This window comes from Entelurus aequoreus, linkage group LG23 (genome assembly GCF_033978785.1).
Source record: "Entelurus aequoreus isolate RoL-2023_Sb linkage group LG23, RoL_Eaeq_v1.1, whole genome shotgun sequence".
NCBI lineage: Eukaryota > Metazoa > Chordata > Actinopteri > Syngnathiformes > Syngnathidae > Entelurus > Entelurus aequoreus.
Genome location: NC_084753.1, coordinates 27,608,965 through 27,625,205, shown reverse-complemented (window position 1 = coordinate 27,625,205; position 16,241 = coordinate 27,608,965). Strand labels below are relative to the sequence as shown.

Below are 16,241 nucleotides of genomic sequence, written 5' to 3'. Positions count from 1 at the left end.
GGGGGGGTGTTTGGTGTGTGGTCATAAAATATGTATTCTGATATATGTTCTTCACAGAAAATTAGCCAAAGCCAGTGAGTCTCAGTTTGAAAAATGCATTAATTGTATCATTTTTCTTTTAATAAAAAAATTAAAACGGGTCCCACAGACCCGAACACCACACAAGAATTAAAGGAGTCATATTATAATTATTTTATTAATGTAAAACACTTCCTTGTGGTCTACATAACATGTAATGGTGGTTATTTGGTCAAAATGTTGCATTGATTATGTTTTACGGATCATCTTCAAGCCGCTTTCGGTACGCCGTTTTGTGGGCGGTCTTATTTTTGTGGCTCACCTTCGACTTTGACTTTACTTAAATCAATAACGGAGCGGCATCTCCTCGTCTGTGGCTCACTAGTGCAATAACAAGGCCGGATTGATTGGTTGATTGATTGAAACTTTTATTAGTAGATTGCACAGTTCGGTACATATTCCGTACAATTGACCACTAAATGGTAACTAACACCCGAATAACTTTTTCAATTTGTTTAAAGGGAAACTTCGGTTTTTTTCAACCTGGGCCCTGTTTTCATAATTTTTTCTGTATATGTGAGTGCTGGATAAAACATTTTTTGAGGTCGCGCCAGTATTGAGCAGGGCAGGCAGCCTCCAGCCCAGCTAACGCTCGTACACAGGGCAACTGGCTCTCGTCAAAATTCGGCCTATAAACATGCATTTTTTTCACACTGACAGGCTCAGATAGTTACAATGAGTGTCCGACAACATACTAGAAAGGAGAAATTAACGTATGTCTCTACCTTTAGCTGGAGATCGCTGTTTGTTGTGAGCTGTGTCCAAATCTCACCACGCTACAAATCTCGTTCCGAAATCTCGCGATAACTCGCGACAAAACACCGGTGGAAAAACAGTTACCTGACTGAGGTGAAGAGAGATGACTGAAGTGATTTTCTGTTGGATTACCGAAGACTGTTATTTTAGTTTTATAGTGGAGGCAGAAAATCACTTCTTCAGAAAGTCACATCTTCACACATCTCTGAAAGAGGTCCAGGGAGCCACTAGGTTGCTGAACCCCGGTTTAGCCAATTGCGGCCCTCGAGTCTAAAAGTTAGGACACCCTTGGTATAGAGGCTTCTGCACTTTGAGCTGGTGTCGAGCCATCGACTCAGAGATGTTCCTTGGAGCTGAGGTGATAAGAAGCGCCTAGTGTTAAATCAATAAGACATAGACCCATGCAGGAAGTGCAGATAGGCATCTTACTTTGTGGGACGTATCCGGTGGAAAGAGCCTTGTTTGAGTTTGTTAATCAGAGAGATAAGCCAACTCACCACCTCCAGGAGGGATGGCCTTTCCCGCGTAGCTTTCAAATCTCGAGTAAAGTGATTTGCATATTTCAAACAGTCTTTGCCTCACTGCGGCTTGTTTAATGTTTTTGATTAACAGTTCTATATTAAAGGTGCCATATGTAATACTTTCATGTCAAGTCATAATTAAGTGGCCCTGATATGTCAAAAGGCATTAATAAATCATGTTCTCTTCGAATACCTTTATAACTGATAAAGGTAGTTCAGCCGGGATATGCTCATTTCAAAATTAGATTAACAGCCCCAAAATCTTGTTATTGTTGTCATTTCGATGCTCCGCCCTTCACCGTTTGACCAATTAAAAAATATGTGAGTGTGTCACATTCGCGTTGCCAGTTACGCACCGCCCTCTTTGTCTGGCTACTGCCACTGGTAAAGTTACTAAACATGTCAGACTTTAGTAAATCTAAGAGGCGTCATTACGATTCTCATCTTATTCATGACGAAACCAGGAAGAAAACAAGGATTTATATCAGTGATGCCTTTGAAAGATGGAGACGATTGAAGGCGGAGAATATTTTTTTCATCTGACGCCAAACTATGCTAATTTCCTCCTTGATAGGTAAGTAAGGCATTTACGTTTTCTTTTTACTTGTAATAAATGAAATTGTACATTTCGTATGTAAACTATATTGTCCAATACAGTCTATGACCTTGTCTAACAAAGCTAGTATGTTCCTGCAACAAATGCTTAGTGTGGTGGTGCTCAGCTCCTAGTGTAATGCTTAGCATCGACATATAGGCTAAACCGACATATAGGCCAAAACCCAAAACCATTGAAGTTGGCACGTTGTGTGAATCGTAAATAAAAACAGAATACAATGATTTTCAAATATTTTTCAACCTATATTCAATTGAATAGACTGCATAGACAAGCTACGTTCGAACTGGTAAACGTTATTTTTTCCTTGTGGTCTACATAACATGTAATGGTGGCTCTTTGGTCAAAATGTTGCATGGGTTATTACGAGACTCACCTTCAACATCGTCTTTTCCCCGTCAATTTTATTGTAGCGGTGTAGCATGCAAGGACGGGAGTGGAAGAAGTGTCAAATGATGGAGCTAACTGTTTTAATGACATTTAGACTTTACTTCAATCAACAACGGAGCAGCATGTTCTAAGTCAAAGTGGTACTAAAACATTTTGACAGATTTTTGAGTGCCGTGTGTAATGTTCTATATTTTCAATGGAACATATAAAGTTGTTGTGTTGTTTACTGGCATCATATTGCAGTCTACGTTTCTCTCTTATGTGCAACTGCCATCATATTGCAGTCTACACGTATGTCTTATGTGTGACTGCCATCCACTGGTCACACTCATCATTACACCATGTACCAATTAAATTGCTTCGAGGTCGGTAAGCACAACCAGAATTATTCCTTACTATAAGGCGCACTGTCGATTTGTGAGAAAATGAAAGGATTATAAGTGTGCCTTGTAGTCCGAAAAATGTGGTAATTATTAAAAAACGTACTTATTATTATAATATCAAATGTCCCATGAATTTGTTTTAGTACAAAATGTGCATCACATTAAATTCAAGTTTGTTTTTAAAAATAAAATAAAAAATCCTTCCACATGAACAAAAAACAGTGTGAAATGATTTTGAAATTCAACCTGTATGTGCAGCATCGCGTGGACATCGGGGGCGGTGCCTCTGGATTGGCAGACCGGGGTGGTGGTTCCTCTCTTTAAGAAGGGGAACCGGAGGGTGCGTTCTAACTATCGTGGGATCACACTCCTCAGCCTTCCCGGTAAGGTGTATTCAGGTGTACTGGAGAGGAGGCTACGCCGGATAGTGGAACCTCGGATTCAGGAGGAACAGTGTGGTTTTCGTCCTGGTCGTGGAACTGTGGACCAGCTCTATACTCTCGGCAGGGTCCTTGAGGGTGCATGGGAGTTTGCCCAACCAGTCTACATGTGCTTTGTGGACTTGGAGAAGGCATTCGACCGTGTCCTTCGGGAAGTCCTGTGGGGAGTGCTCAGAGAGTATGGGGTATCGGACCGTCTGATTGTGGCGGTCCGCTCCCTGTATGATCAGTGTCAGAGCTTGATCCGCATTGCCGGCAGTAAGTCGGACACGTTTCCACTGAGGGTTGGACTCCGCCAAGGCTGCCCTTTGTCACCGATTCTGTTCATAACTTTTATGGACAGAATTTCTAGGCGCAGTCAAGTCGTTGAGGGGATCCGGTTTGGTGGCTGCAGGATTAGGTCTCTGCTTCTTGCAGATGATGTGGTCCTGATGGCTTCATCTGGCCAGGATCTTCAGCTCTCACTGGATTGGTTCGCAGCTGAGTGTGAAGCGACTGAGATGGGAATTAGCACCTCCAAGTCCCGAGTCCATGGTTCTCGCACTGAAAAGGGTGGAGTGCCATCTCCGGGTTGCGGAGGAGACCCTGCCCCAAGTGGAGGAGTTCAAGTACCTCGGAGTCTTGTTCACGAGTGAGGGAAGAGTGGATCATGAGATCGACAGGCGGATCGGTGCGGCGTCTTCAGTAATGCAGACACTGTATCGATCCGTTGTGGTGAAGAAGGAGCTGAACCGGAAGGCAAAGCTCTCAGTTTACCGGTCGATCTACGTTCCCATCCTCACCTATGGTCATGAGCTTAGGGTCATGACCGAAAAGACAAGATCACAGGTACAAGCGGCCGAAATGAGTTTCCTCCGCCGGGTGGCGGGGCTCTCCCTTAGAGATAGGGTGAGAAGCTCATCACCTCATCTGGCTCTTCTCGATGTGGAGGAGCAGCGGCTTTACTTTGAGCTCCTCCACATCGAGAAGAACCAGATGAGGTGGTTCGGGCATCTGTTCAGGATGCCACCCCAACGCCTCCTTAGGGAGGTGTTTAGGGCACGTCCGACCGGTAGGAGGCCACGGGGAAGACCCAGGACACGTTGGGAAGACTATGTGTCTCGGCTGGCCAGGGAACGCCTCGGGATCCCCCGGGAAGAGCTGGACGAAGTGGCTGGGGAGAGGGAAGTCTGGGCTTCCCTGCTTAGGCTGCTGCCCCCGCGACCCGACCTCGGATAAGCGGAAGAAGATGGATGGATGGATGGAACATGTATGTGCTGGGATATTGTGAAAGTGTCTAGGTGCGTGTCCCTTTAAGAAGCCCGACCTGTCGTGGATCTCCACTCGGAGGTCATGTTCAAAATGAGTCCCTCTACTTGCTGAAGGTCACAATGTCCAGGCTGCTCAACACAACACAACTAAACTTGAACTAATTGAAGGTCAATTATAAAGGTTGCAATAAAACAAGGACGGGGCGAGGGCCACCACTTTGTGAACCAATGCGTCAGCAAATTGCCGAACAGTTTAAGAACAACATTTCTCAACGAGCCATTGCAAGGAATTTAGGGATTTTGGCCATCTTTGGTCCGTAATATCATCAAAAGAGAATCTGGAGAAATCCCTGCAAGTAAGCGATGATATTACGGACCTTCGATCCCTCAGGCGGTACCGCATCAAAAAGCCACATCAATGTGTAAAGGATATCACCACATGGGCTCAGAAAACCACTGTCAGTAACTACAGTTTGTTGCTAAATCTGTAAGTGCAAGTTAAAAACATTTATCAACAACACCCAGACTGGGCCCGAGCTCATCTAAGATGGACTGATGCAAAGTGGAAAAGTGTTCTGTGGTCTGACGAGGCCACACTTAAAATTGTTTTTTGAAACTGTGGAGGTCGTGTCCTCCGGAACAAAGAGGAAAAGAACCATCCGGATTGTTATAGGCGCAAAGTTGAAAAGCCAGCATCTGTGATGGTATGGGGGTGTATTAGTGCCCAAGACATGGATAACTTACACATCTGTGAAGGCACCATTAATGCTGAAAGGTACATACAGGTTTTGGAGCAACATATGTTGCCATCCAAGCAACGTCATCATGGACGCCCCTGCTTATTTAAGCAAGACAATGCCAAGCCACGTGTTATTATAACACTTCTATAAGGCTTTTAATTGTTTGCGGCTCCAGACAAGATTTTTTCTTTTTGTATTTTTGGTCCAATATGGCTCTTTCAACATTTTGGGTTGCCGACCCCTGCATAAGGCGCACTGTCGATTTTTGAGACAATGAAATGATTTTTAAGTGCGCCTTATAGTCCGAAAAATACGGTAACTATTAAAACAACTAAATTTGTATTATAATTTGTTTTAGTTGCATCAAATTAAATTCAAGTTTGATTTAAAAAATTTTTTTAGAAAAATCCTTTCACATAAATAATTTAACCTGTCTGTCTGTCCAGGCTGCTCAGTACAACGCAACTAAACTTGAACCAATTGAAGGTCAATTATAAATAAAAATAAAATAATTAAAAAAAAAAGTTTCCTCTAAAATATTGATTGAACAAATTTAACTAACTAACTTGGTGTGTTTTCATACGGACGATCCCATATGATTATTGAAAAGGTTGCTTAGTCAGGCTGACACCAATCTAAAATTTTCACCGCCATTCATCTCTGTCTCCGCCGTCATCCATCAATTGCTCTCATCTTCATCACCTCTCTCTCTCTCTCTCCCGCCCCGTCTCTCTCTCTCTCTCTCTCTCTCTCTCTCTCTCTCTCTCTCTCTCTCTCTCTCCGCCACTAACCTTGGCGCCACGTCACAGGCTGTGCAGCAGTGCAGTAGAATGGGAGTGCATCCAGCCCACAGTGCCTGATAGGAGGTGGGGGGGGCTGCTGCACATCGCTGCTGTATCCTCTGCTTGGCGCTCTCCTTCCCCTCGCCAGCATCCTCACCCCAGCCACATGCTCCCTCTCCTCCCTCTCACAAGCCAACGCACACCTCCCCGACTCGGAGCCCCGTTCGACATGGACGTCCCGTCGTCCCTCCGGCTGAAGGATTGTTGCGTCTCGCTGCAGTGAAGAAGAGCAAAAAGGGGGTGGGTGGGGGGGGGGAAAGAGCAGGAAAAAGAACCATGCCGGGACTGCAAATGGATTTTGGGAGCGCGCAAGTGACCATGCCGTGATCTTGCGCATCCGCCAGAAAAGAAGAAGAAGAAAAAAACGGCCGTGAGGAGAATTTAAGGAAGGAACGGAGGGGGGGGGGGGATATCGAACCCACGCACCGGCGGGATTAAAAACCACAGTGCTTTTTTTTTTTCTTTATTTTTTTTTTGTGTAAACAACATGAAGATTACCTCCCGTCCTCTGATGATAAGCGGTGTCGTTTTCAGCTCCAAGCTCAGGCTCATTCCGATTCTGCTGCTCTTTCTCGGTCACTCTCGCGGGATGCCACACGTTCTACGATTCGGTAAGAGCGCCACTTGTTTATTAAGGTTTCACCCGTTTTTTCCCAACATGTGGCGGTCCACATGGCGATGACATTGGGAGAGGTGTCCAGGCGCGGAGTTGGCAAAAGCCCTGTTGCTGCTGCTTTACTTTTTTTTGTTGCATTCGTGATGGAACAAAACCAACGTTTGTCGTAGTTTTAGCCGCTTTGCAAAGTAATTGCAACTAAACTTGAACCAATTGAAGGTCAATTATGGATACTAATACTATAAAAAAAAAAAAAGAGTTTCCAATAAAATATTGATTGAAAAATGTAACTGTTGCTTTACTTTTTTTTTGCATTCGTGATGGAACAAAACCAACATTTGTCGTAGTTTTAGCCGCTTTGCAAAGTAATTGCAACTAAACTTGAACCAATTGAAGGTCAATTATGGATAATAATGCTATAAAAAAAAAAAAAAGAGTTTCCAATAAAATATTGATTGAAAAATGTAACTGTTGCTTTACTTTTTTTGTTGCATTCGTGATGGAACAAAACCAACGTTTGTCGTAGTTTTAGCCGCTTTGCAAAGTAATTGCAACTAAACTTGAACCAATTGAAGGTCAATTATGGATAATAATGCTATAAAAAAAAAAGAGTTTCCAGTAAAATATTGATTGAAAAATGTAACTTTTGCTTTACTTTTTTTGTTGCATTCGTGATGGAACAAAACAGACATTTGTCGTAGTTTTAGCCGCTTTGCAAAGTAATTGCAACTAAACTTGAACCAATTGAAGGTCAATTATGGATAATAATGCTATAAAGAAAAAAAAAAGAGTTTCCAATAAAATATTGATTGCAAAATGTAACTGTTGCTTTACTTTTTTTGTTGCATTCGTGATGGAAACAAAACCTACATTTGTCGTAGTTTTAGCCGCTTTGCAAAGTAATTGCAACTAAACTTGAACCAATTGAAGGTCAATTATGGATAATAATGCTATGAAAAAAAAAGAGTTTCCACTAAAATATTGATTGAAAAATGTAACTTTTGCTTTACTTTTTTTGTTGCATTCGTGATGGAACAAAACAGACATTTGTCGTAGTTTTAGCCGCTTTGCAAAGTAATTGCAACTAAACTTGAACCAATTGAAGGTCAATTATGGATAATAATGCTATAAAAAAAAAAAGAGTTTCCAATAAAATATTGATTGAAAAATGTAACTGTTGCTTTACTTTTTTTGTTGCATTCGTGATGGAACAAAACAGACATTTGTCGTAGTTTTAGCCGCTTTGCAAAGTAATTGCAACTAAACTTGAACCAATTGAAGGTCAATTATGGATAATAATGCTATAAAGAAAAAAAAAAGAGTTTCCAATAAAATATTGATTGCAAAATGTAACTGTTGCTTTACTTTTTTTGTTGCATTTGTGATGGAAACAAAACCTACATTTGTCGTAGTTTTAGCCGCTTTGCAAAGTAATTGCAACTAAACTTGAACCAATTGAAGGTCAATTATGGATAATAATGCTATAAAAAAAAAAAAAGAGTTTCCAATAAAATATTGATTGCAAAATGTAACTGTTGCTTTACTTTTTTTGTTGCATTCGTGATGGAACAAAACAGACATTTGTCGTAGTTTTAGCCGCTTTGCAAAGTAATTGCAACTAAACTTGAACCAATTGAAGGTCAATTATGGATAATAATGCTATAAAAAAAAAAAAAGAGTTTCCAATAAAATATTGATTGAAAAATGTAACTTTTGCTTTACTTTTTTTGTTGCATTCGTGATGGAACAAAACAGACATTTGTCGTAGTTTTAGCCGTTTTGCAAAGTAATTGCAACTAAACTTGAACCAATTGAAGGTCAATTATGGATAATAATGCTATAAAAAAAAAAAAAAAGAGTTTCCAATAAAATATTGATTGCAAAATGTAACTGTTGCTTTACTTTTTTTGTTGCATTCGTGATGGAAACAAAACCTACATTTGTCGTAGTTTTAGCCGCCTTGCAAAGTAATTGCAACTAAACTTGAACCAATTGAAGGTCAATTATGGATAATAATGCTATGAAAAAAAAAGAGTTTCCACTAAAATATTGATTGAAAAATGTAACTTTTGCTTTACTTTTTTTGTTGCATTCGTGATGGAACAAAACAGACATTTGTCGTAGTTTTAGCCGCTTTGCAAAGTAATTGCAACTAAACTTGAACCAATTGAAGGTCAATTATGGATAATAATGCTATAAAGAAAAAAGAGTTTCCACTAAAATATTGATTGAAAAAGGTAACCGTTGCTTTACTTTTTTTGTTGCATTTGTGATGGAAACAAAACCTACATTTGTCGTAGTTTTAGCCGCTTTGCAAAGTAATTGCAACTAAACTTGAACCAATTGAAGGTCAATTATGGATAATAATGCTATAAAAAAAAAGAAGCGTTTCCAATAAAATATTGATTGAAAAATGTAACTGTTGCTTTACTTTTTTTGTTGCATTCGTGATGGAACAAAACCAACGTTTGTCGTAGTTTTAGCCGCTTTGCAAAGTAATTGCAACTAAACTTGAACCAATTGAAGGTCAATTATGGATAATAATGCTATAAAAAAAAAAAAAAGAGTTTCCAATAAAATATTGATTGCAAAATGTAACTGTTGCTTTACTTTTTTTGTTGCATTCGTGATGGAACAAAACAGACATTTGTCGTAGTTTTAGCCGCTTTGCAAAGTAATTGCAACTAAACTTGAACCAATTGAAGGTCAATTATGGATAATAATGCTATAAAGAAAAAAAAAAGAGTTTCCAATAAAATATTGATTGAAAAATGTAACTGTTGCTTTACTTTTTTTGTTGCATTCGTGATGGAACAAAACAGACATTTGTCGTAGTTTTAGCCGCTTTGCAAAGTAATTGCAACTAAACTTGAACCAATTGAAGGTCAATTATGGATAATAATGCTATAAAAAAAAAAAAAAGAGTTTCCAATAAAATATTGATTGCAAAATGTAACTGTTGCTTTACTTTTTTTGTTGCATTTGTGATGGAAACAAAACCTACATTTGTCGTAGTTTTAGCCGCTTTGCAAAGTAATTGCAACTAAACTTGAACCAATTGAAGGTCAATTATGGATAATAATGCTATAAAAAAAAAAAAAAGAGTTTCCAATAAAATATTGATTGCAAAATGTAACTGTTGCTTTACTTTTTTTGTTGCATTCGTGATGGAACAAAACCAACGTTTGTCGTAGTTTTAGCTGCTTTGCAAAGTAATTGCAACTAAACTTGAACCAATTGAAGGTCAATTATGGATAATAATGCCATTAAAAAAAAAAAAGAGTTTCCAATAAAATATTGATTGAAAAATGTAACTTTTGCTTTACTTTTTTTGTTGCATTCGTGATGGAACAAAACCGACATTTGTCGTAGTTTTAGCTGTTTTGCAAAGTAATTGCAACTAAACTTGAACCAATTGAAGGTCAATTATGGATAATAATGCTATAAAAAAAAAAAAAAGTTTCCAATAAAATATTGATTGCAAAATGTAACTGTTGGTTTACTTTTTTTGTTGCATTCGTGATGGAACAAAACCAACGTTTGTCGTAGTTTTAGCCGCTTTGCAAAGTAATTGCAACTAAACTTGAACCAATTGAAGGTCAATTATGGATAATAATGCTATAAAAAAAAAGAAGCGTTTCCAATAAAATATTGATTGCAAAATGTAACTGTTGCTTTACTTTTTTTGTTGCATTCGTGATGGAACAAAACCAACGTTTGTCGTAGTTTTAGCCGCTTTGCAAAGTGAACTTTTGAAATGCCTGTTTACCTAAAGTCAAGAAAAAACATCAGTGCAATACGCTAATTGGTAGTTTCCAGTGAATGTTTGTGTGTAAACAAGAAGCACAGGTGCACGTCTACACAATCAATGGGCTCGGCAGCCCACCCATTTCGTTCAGTGACAGCCCTTTAGAAAGAGTTATATAATTAATACAGATCAGAAGTCACATGTTTGTTACGGACAGGGCACATTTAAAGAGTGACAGGGCTGACAGTGGGTGTCACACTGTGTTGACAACACGTCCTTGCCATCCCCACTTGCCCTCGGGGGTCCTATTTAAGAGTCAGGCGGCGTCTGCACGAGCCGCCGCTATGACAACAACATGCGTTTTTGTCTCCGTGCGTGCTTGCACTCTTGGCCCGATGAGCAAAGACTTCTAAGTACTACACACAACAACAGTGTCTGCTCCACATTGTCCCTGAGTGATGGGCTCGCTCCAAAGTTTGCATGAAAGTCTGCAAGATAAATGAGGAACTCACTGGACAATAGCCGAGAGTTGGTGGGCGGCCGAGGGTGAAGTCGCCTCTCTTGGTTGCTTTGTTGGGTCCGCTCCACCCCAGCAGATGATGGCGTGGAACACCACAGAGGCCACCACAGTGTATATGTTTTTGTTGTTGTTGTTTTACTTTTGTGGCTTTGTGTAGAAATGCTCGTTTAATGTCTTTAATGTCCTTTGTGTTCTTTGATGTTTCCCTCTTACACACATGTTTATGTGTGCTATGGCTATGAGGTTTTTTTCCCCCTTGGTCTCAGTCTGGACTCCCTCTCCAGGGGCCCAGGCTGATTTTTTTTTCTCACCCCCCAGGAACTGCACTTTTCTTGAGAATTTTGCCCATCATTTACAATCCATATGTAAACACAACAACACCTATGTTTTTTTTTAATGCATTCTAATTTGTAAAATATGGCACGTATGAGGCGGCTAACAATGCAGCTAATAGGAGAACACTATTCGGCCCATTAAAACCTAAAAAAAAATCCATCCACATACATACACAAACACACTTCATACATACACACACACATCCACATGCACATTCACTGTACAAACATACATACACATACTGTACATAGACAAGTATACACACAATCATGCATACAATCCCGTTTAATCAAACATATATTAACGTTGTTCCCCTAGGGCAGTGTTTTTCAACCTTTTTTTAGCCATTTTTTGGTTGAAAAAACCCGGAGGCACACCACCAGCAGAAATCATTAAAAACAAAACTCCGTTGACAGTAAAAAGTCGTTGTCGCAATTGCTGGGAATGACTTTACCAGGGGTCTCAAACACACGGCCCGCGGGCCAATTGCGGCCTGCGAGACTATCTAATAGATTGTATGTTTAATTTTATGATGTGTGTGTGTGTGTGTGTGTGTGTGTGTGTGTGTGTGTGTGTGTGTGTGTGTGTGTTTGTGTGTGTGTGTGTGTGTGTGTGTGTGTGTGTTTCTACCCTTCTTTAGACAACAAGGAAAAGTACCTAAGACCGAAATCATGGTCCCAATACGGAAAAACCATTGCATCTAGTAGAGAGCCAAATATTAGAGTCTGTGAACATTGCTCCAAAGTCGGAATTTTTTGTTGATTTAATGTGCATATCATAGTAAACATTGGCAGGTGCAAAGGCAGCAATATATGATAAAACAAGATGGCAGGTAAAGAAGGACTTCCCTATTCATTACTGAAAAAACCCGCCAGGTGAAACAGCTGATTTGATGACTTCCGGTGCTGATGTAAGACAACACGCGTCCCGTATGTGACCATAGGATGAACAAATACACTACGGTACTAAGACTATAGTGGCCATTAACAGTTAGCTTCTACAGCTGGGTTGCCCAAAGTGCGGCACAGGGGCCACCTGTGGTCTGTGACTCGTTTGTCATCGGCCTTAAGCACATTACAAAAAACAAAAAAGAGAGATCTCATTTGCACCACCTGGTGGTGAAATCTATCAAAATTAGGGTGGTCCCAAAAGAGAGGGATTTTTCAAATTGACTGTGTGTCATTTTTAGAAGTGCTCCCCCTCTGGTCAACATATGAAATAACAAGTGTTTTTTTTCTTCTTATTATTTTTATTTAATTTTTTAAATGTTTTGTTTTATTTGTTTTAGGGGGTGGAAGTGTCTGCTTTCTCAGTACTTGTATTATATATATATATATATATATATATATATATATATATATATATATATATATATATATATATATATATATATATATATATATATATATATTTTTTTTTTTTTAAATTTTTTAAAAATATTACATATTATGAATGTGCCTGTTACTGCATTACATATAAACACACAGCATGTATATAAAACGTTGATGGAGGTTTTTGGTTGTTTTTTAGAGTGCTTAATTGGCTCCATTGTTAGCTGACTTTTGCTAACGTTTATGTGATGATCCGTTGCCCGGATCATGTTTTGTTCAGTTTAAGACTCCCTTAGTACGGTTTCAGCACCCCTGAGTTTGTGTCTCTTGGTTGCCATGGGTTCTGATTATTTTCACCTGCCTCTGATTAGTGTTCGGGACGCTCACCTGCTCCCGGGCACTAATCAGAGAGCTATTTATTCCTGCCTTTCGCCAAACTCAGTCTGGTTATTTTGTTTGCTCCATGCAACAAGTTACGTTTGTATACCTTTTTGATTCTTGTTCCTGAGCTAAGCTTCGCCATTTGTTTGCATTCACGCAACAAGTTACGATTGGTGATTCCTGCGTCTTTTCCATAGCTACCCGTGCTATGGGCACGCTTTCCTGTATTTGTGTATTTTGCCTGATTTATGGAAAATAAATAATTGTATTACCTGCACGCTGCCTCCAGAACGGGAAACGATCCATGCATTAACATGCGACCCCACCGTAACAGTTTATTTACGAGTTAAAAGCATAACAAATAAATATATGTGTTCTTGCCTTACATAAGGATTAAGAATGATGGTCAAAATTCCCAAAAAGTGCAGTTCCCCTTTAAGAGGGGATGCATTTATTTGCAGAAATGCATAGTACAGTAGTGCCTCGGTTTTCGTTGGTGATCTGTTCCAAAGAGTCCGACAAAGACTGAATCGTGCTAAAACCGAATCAATATTCCCTGTAAGAAATCACGTAAATATTTTATCGAGAAGACCGTATTCCATAAGGCGCACTTAAAATCCTTTCATTTTCTCAAAACTCGACAGTGCGCCTTATAACCCGGTGCGCCTAATGTACGGCGCAATTTGGGTTGTGCTTACCGACCTCGAAGTTACTGTATTTGGTACATGGTGAAATGATAAGTGTGACCAGTAGAAGGCAGTCACACATAAGAGATATGTGTAGACTGCAATATGACTCAAGTAAACAACACCAAAATTGTATATGTTCGATTGAAAATATAGAACATTACACGCAGTGCTCAAAAATCGATTAAAATGTTTAAAGTACGACTTTGGTAAGCTATGAAGCCGCACCGCTTGATGGATTGTACTCTGCTTCAATCTACGAATACTATTATGGTGTGTGTATAAGGTAAGACATATTGTCTGCCGTTTTGTTTCGCAATATTATGCAAAAGCAACTTTTCTTACGCTCTGGTACCTGCTGATCTGTATTTGGGATCTGCATAAGTCCTGAAAATGTGTGCGAGTCCGCCTTTGTAGTCTCTATCTTCTTGTTATGGGACATTCATCCTCCGCTGTTGCCATTTCTAATATAAAGTAGTGTAAAGTTCTTACTTATATCTGTCAGTAAAATCGCCATGAAAGCGCTAAAACATACCGGTGTAGTGAGTTTACATTATTCACCCAAGGAACTTTAGTTATAATGACTGTCAGAAAGCGGCTTGAAGATGATCTGTAAAACATCATCTATGCAACATTTTGACCAAAGAACCACCATTACATGTTATGTAGACCACAAAAAAGTATTTTCCAAAAGATAATACTATGACCCCTTTATTGCGCCTTATAATCTGGTGCACCTTTTGTATGAAAATATACCTGACTAGACCCGCTCATAGGCAGTGCGCCTTATGATCCGGTGCGCCCTATTGTCCGAAAAATACGGTGATTATAGTTTTTATAATTATAGCAAAGCCAAATGACGAAACAGATAAAGGAACATTTAACATTAATTGCACCTTCATCGAATGAGGCGGGAATGAAGAGGAGATGGATGTTTTTTTTCAATACGATCGTGTTTTTCACCTTCCTCATCAAAGTGCTTGTAATTGCAACTTTTTTGGGTCTAATGGTGCATTTTACAGTTATACTCCATTTAAAAAAAAAAACAGTACAGAGACTGAATCACCAAGACGCGGTATTCTTTTTTAGGGCACTCTACTTTTGATATAAGGACAAACAGACTACAATAATGTGTTACCCGCAATGTTCGACCGTGTGATAACCCAGGCGGTATACAAAAACCAAGGCAAAATTTGGGTGAAATGTTTTTTTCTGGAAAAGTGTACTGGAGCATACAAAAACCCGGCTACTGTATTCATTGTATTCAAACAAAGAACTAATAAGGTTGTACGGTATACCGGTACTAGTATAGTATCGCGGTACTAATGAATCAAAAACGGTAATATACTCTGTTTGAATAGTACCAGTTGGCCATTTTTTAATTATTTTTTTTTTACAGGCAAAGTCATGACGTCGTCACGTCATGACATTGCTGTTTTTTACGAGTAGACGAGCATGTTCGGCAGCGCACAATCACAGAGTACTTACAAGCAGACACAGTGTGTAGACAGAAAAGGGAGAACGGACGCATTTTGGCTTAAAAACTAAAGATAAAGGTGAAGTTATAACACTGAAAAGGCCCTATATTAAACTTCTATCCGCAATCGGCAGTGTTTTAGCTACTTCTAAATCACTAATCCTCGCCTCCACGGTGACAAATAAAGTGAGTTTCTTCTGCAGGACAAAGAATAGGTAAACATGCTTCACTACACACCGTGGGAGGATATAATAGCTCACCGGCGTCACAATGTAAACAAACGCCATGGGTGGATCCACACCTGACATCCACTGTAATGATACCAAGTACAAGAGCGTATCTAGTCGATACTACTATGATTACATCAATGTTTGTTATCGTCACAGAATCTTTTTTCTTTAAAAAAAAAAAAAAGCATCTTATATTCCCATAAACTCAGAAAATATGTCCCCGGACACATGAGAACTTAAATTAACTACTTGGTATCGGATCAATACCTTAATTTGAGGTATCATCCAAAACTAATGTAAAGCCTCCAAACAACAGAAGAATAAGTGATTATTACATTTTAACAGAAGTGTAGATGGAACATGTTAAAATGGAAAATAAGCAGATATTAACAGTAAATGAACAAGTAGATTAATAATCCATTTTTACAGCTTGTTCTTCATAATGTTGACAAAATAATAGAATGATAAATGACACAATATGTTACTGCATACGTCAGCAGACTAAATTAGGAGCCTTTGTTTGTTTACCTACTACTAAAATACACATTGTCTTGTATGTTCACTATTTTATAAGGACTAAATTGCAATAATAAACACATGTTTAATGTGCCCTAAGATTTTTTGTTAAAATAAAGCCAATAATCCTATTTTTTTTGTGGTCCCCTTGATTTAAAAAGGTATCAACATACATTTTGATAGCGGTACCGGTACTAAAACATTGGTATCGAGACAACCCTAGTCCCAAATAAGTTGTTTGATATTTTCAGGGTCGGTTAAAAAGTGTTAACATTTTTAACGAAAGGCAGCTTTACAGATGCCACATCTGCTCTGTGTTTTTAAAATGTGTCTTTTTTCTGCATGTTTTTTTTGGCCACTGGCCTTGCATAAAAAAAAAATTAAAAA

General features: G+C 39.1%; 1 protein-coding gene across 2 annotated transcripts in view; it reads left to right on the top strand.

The window, feature by feature from the left end:
* The first annotated feature begins 6,366 nt into the window (after positions 1–6,366).
* LOC133640929 (glutamate receptor ionotropic, kainate 2-like) overlaps positions 6,367–16,241 on the top strand; it is a 353,019-nt gene continuing 343,144 nt past the window's right edge. For both annotated transcript variants that reach the window (XM_062034646.1, XM_062034644.1), the window contains exon 1: positions 6,367–6,624. In XM_062034646.1, the coding sequence (XP_061890630.1) occupies positions 6,501–6,624 (124 nt within the window). In that variant the 5' untranslated portion in view covers positions 6,367–6,500. The remainder of the gene's footprint in view (positions 6,625–16,241) is intronic.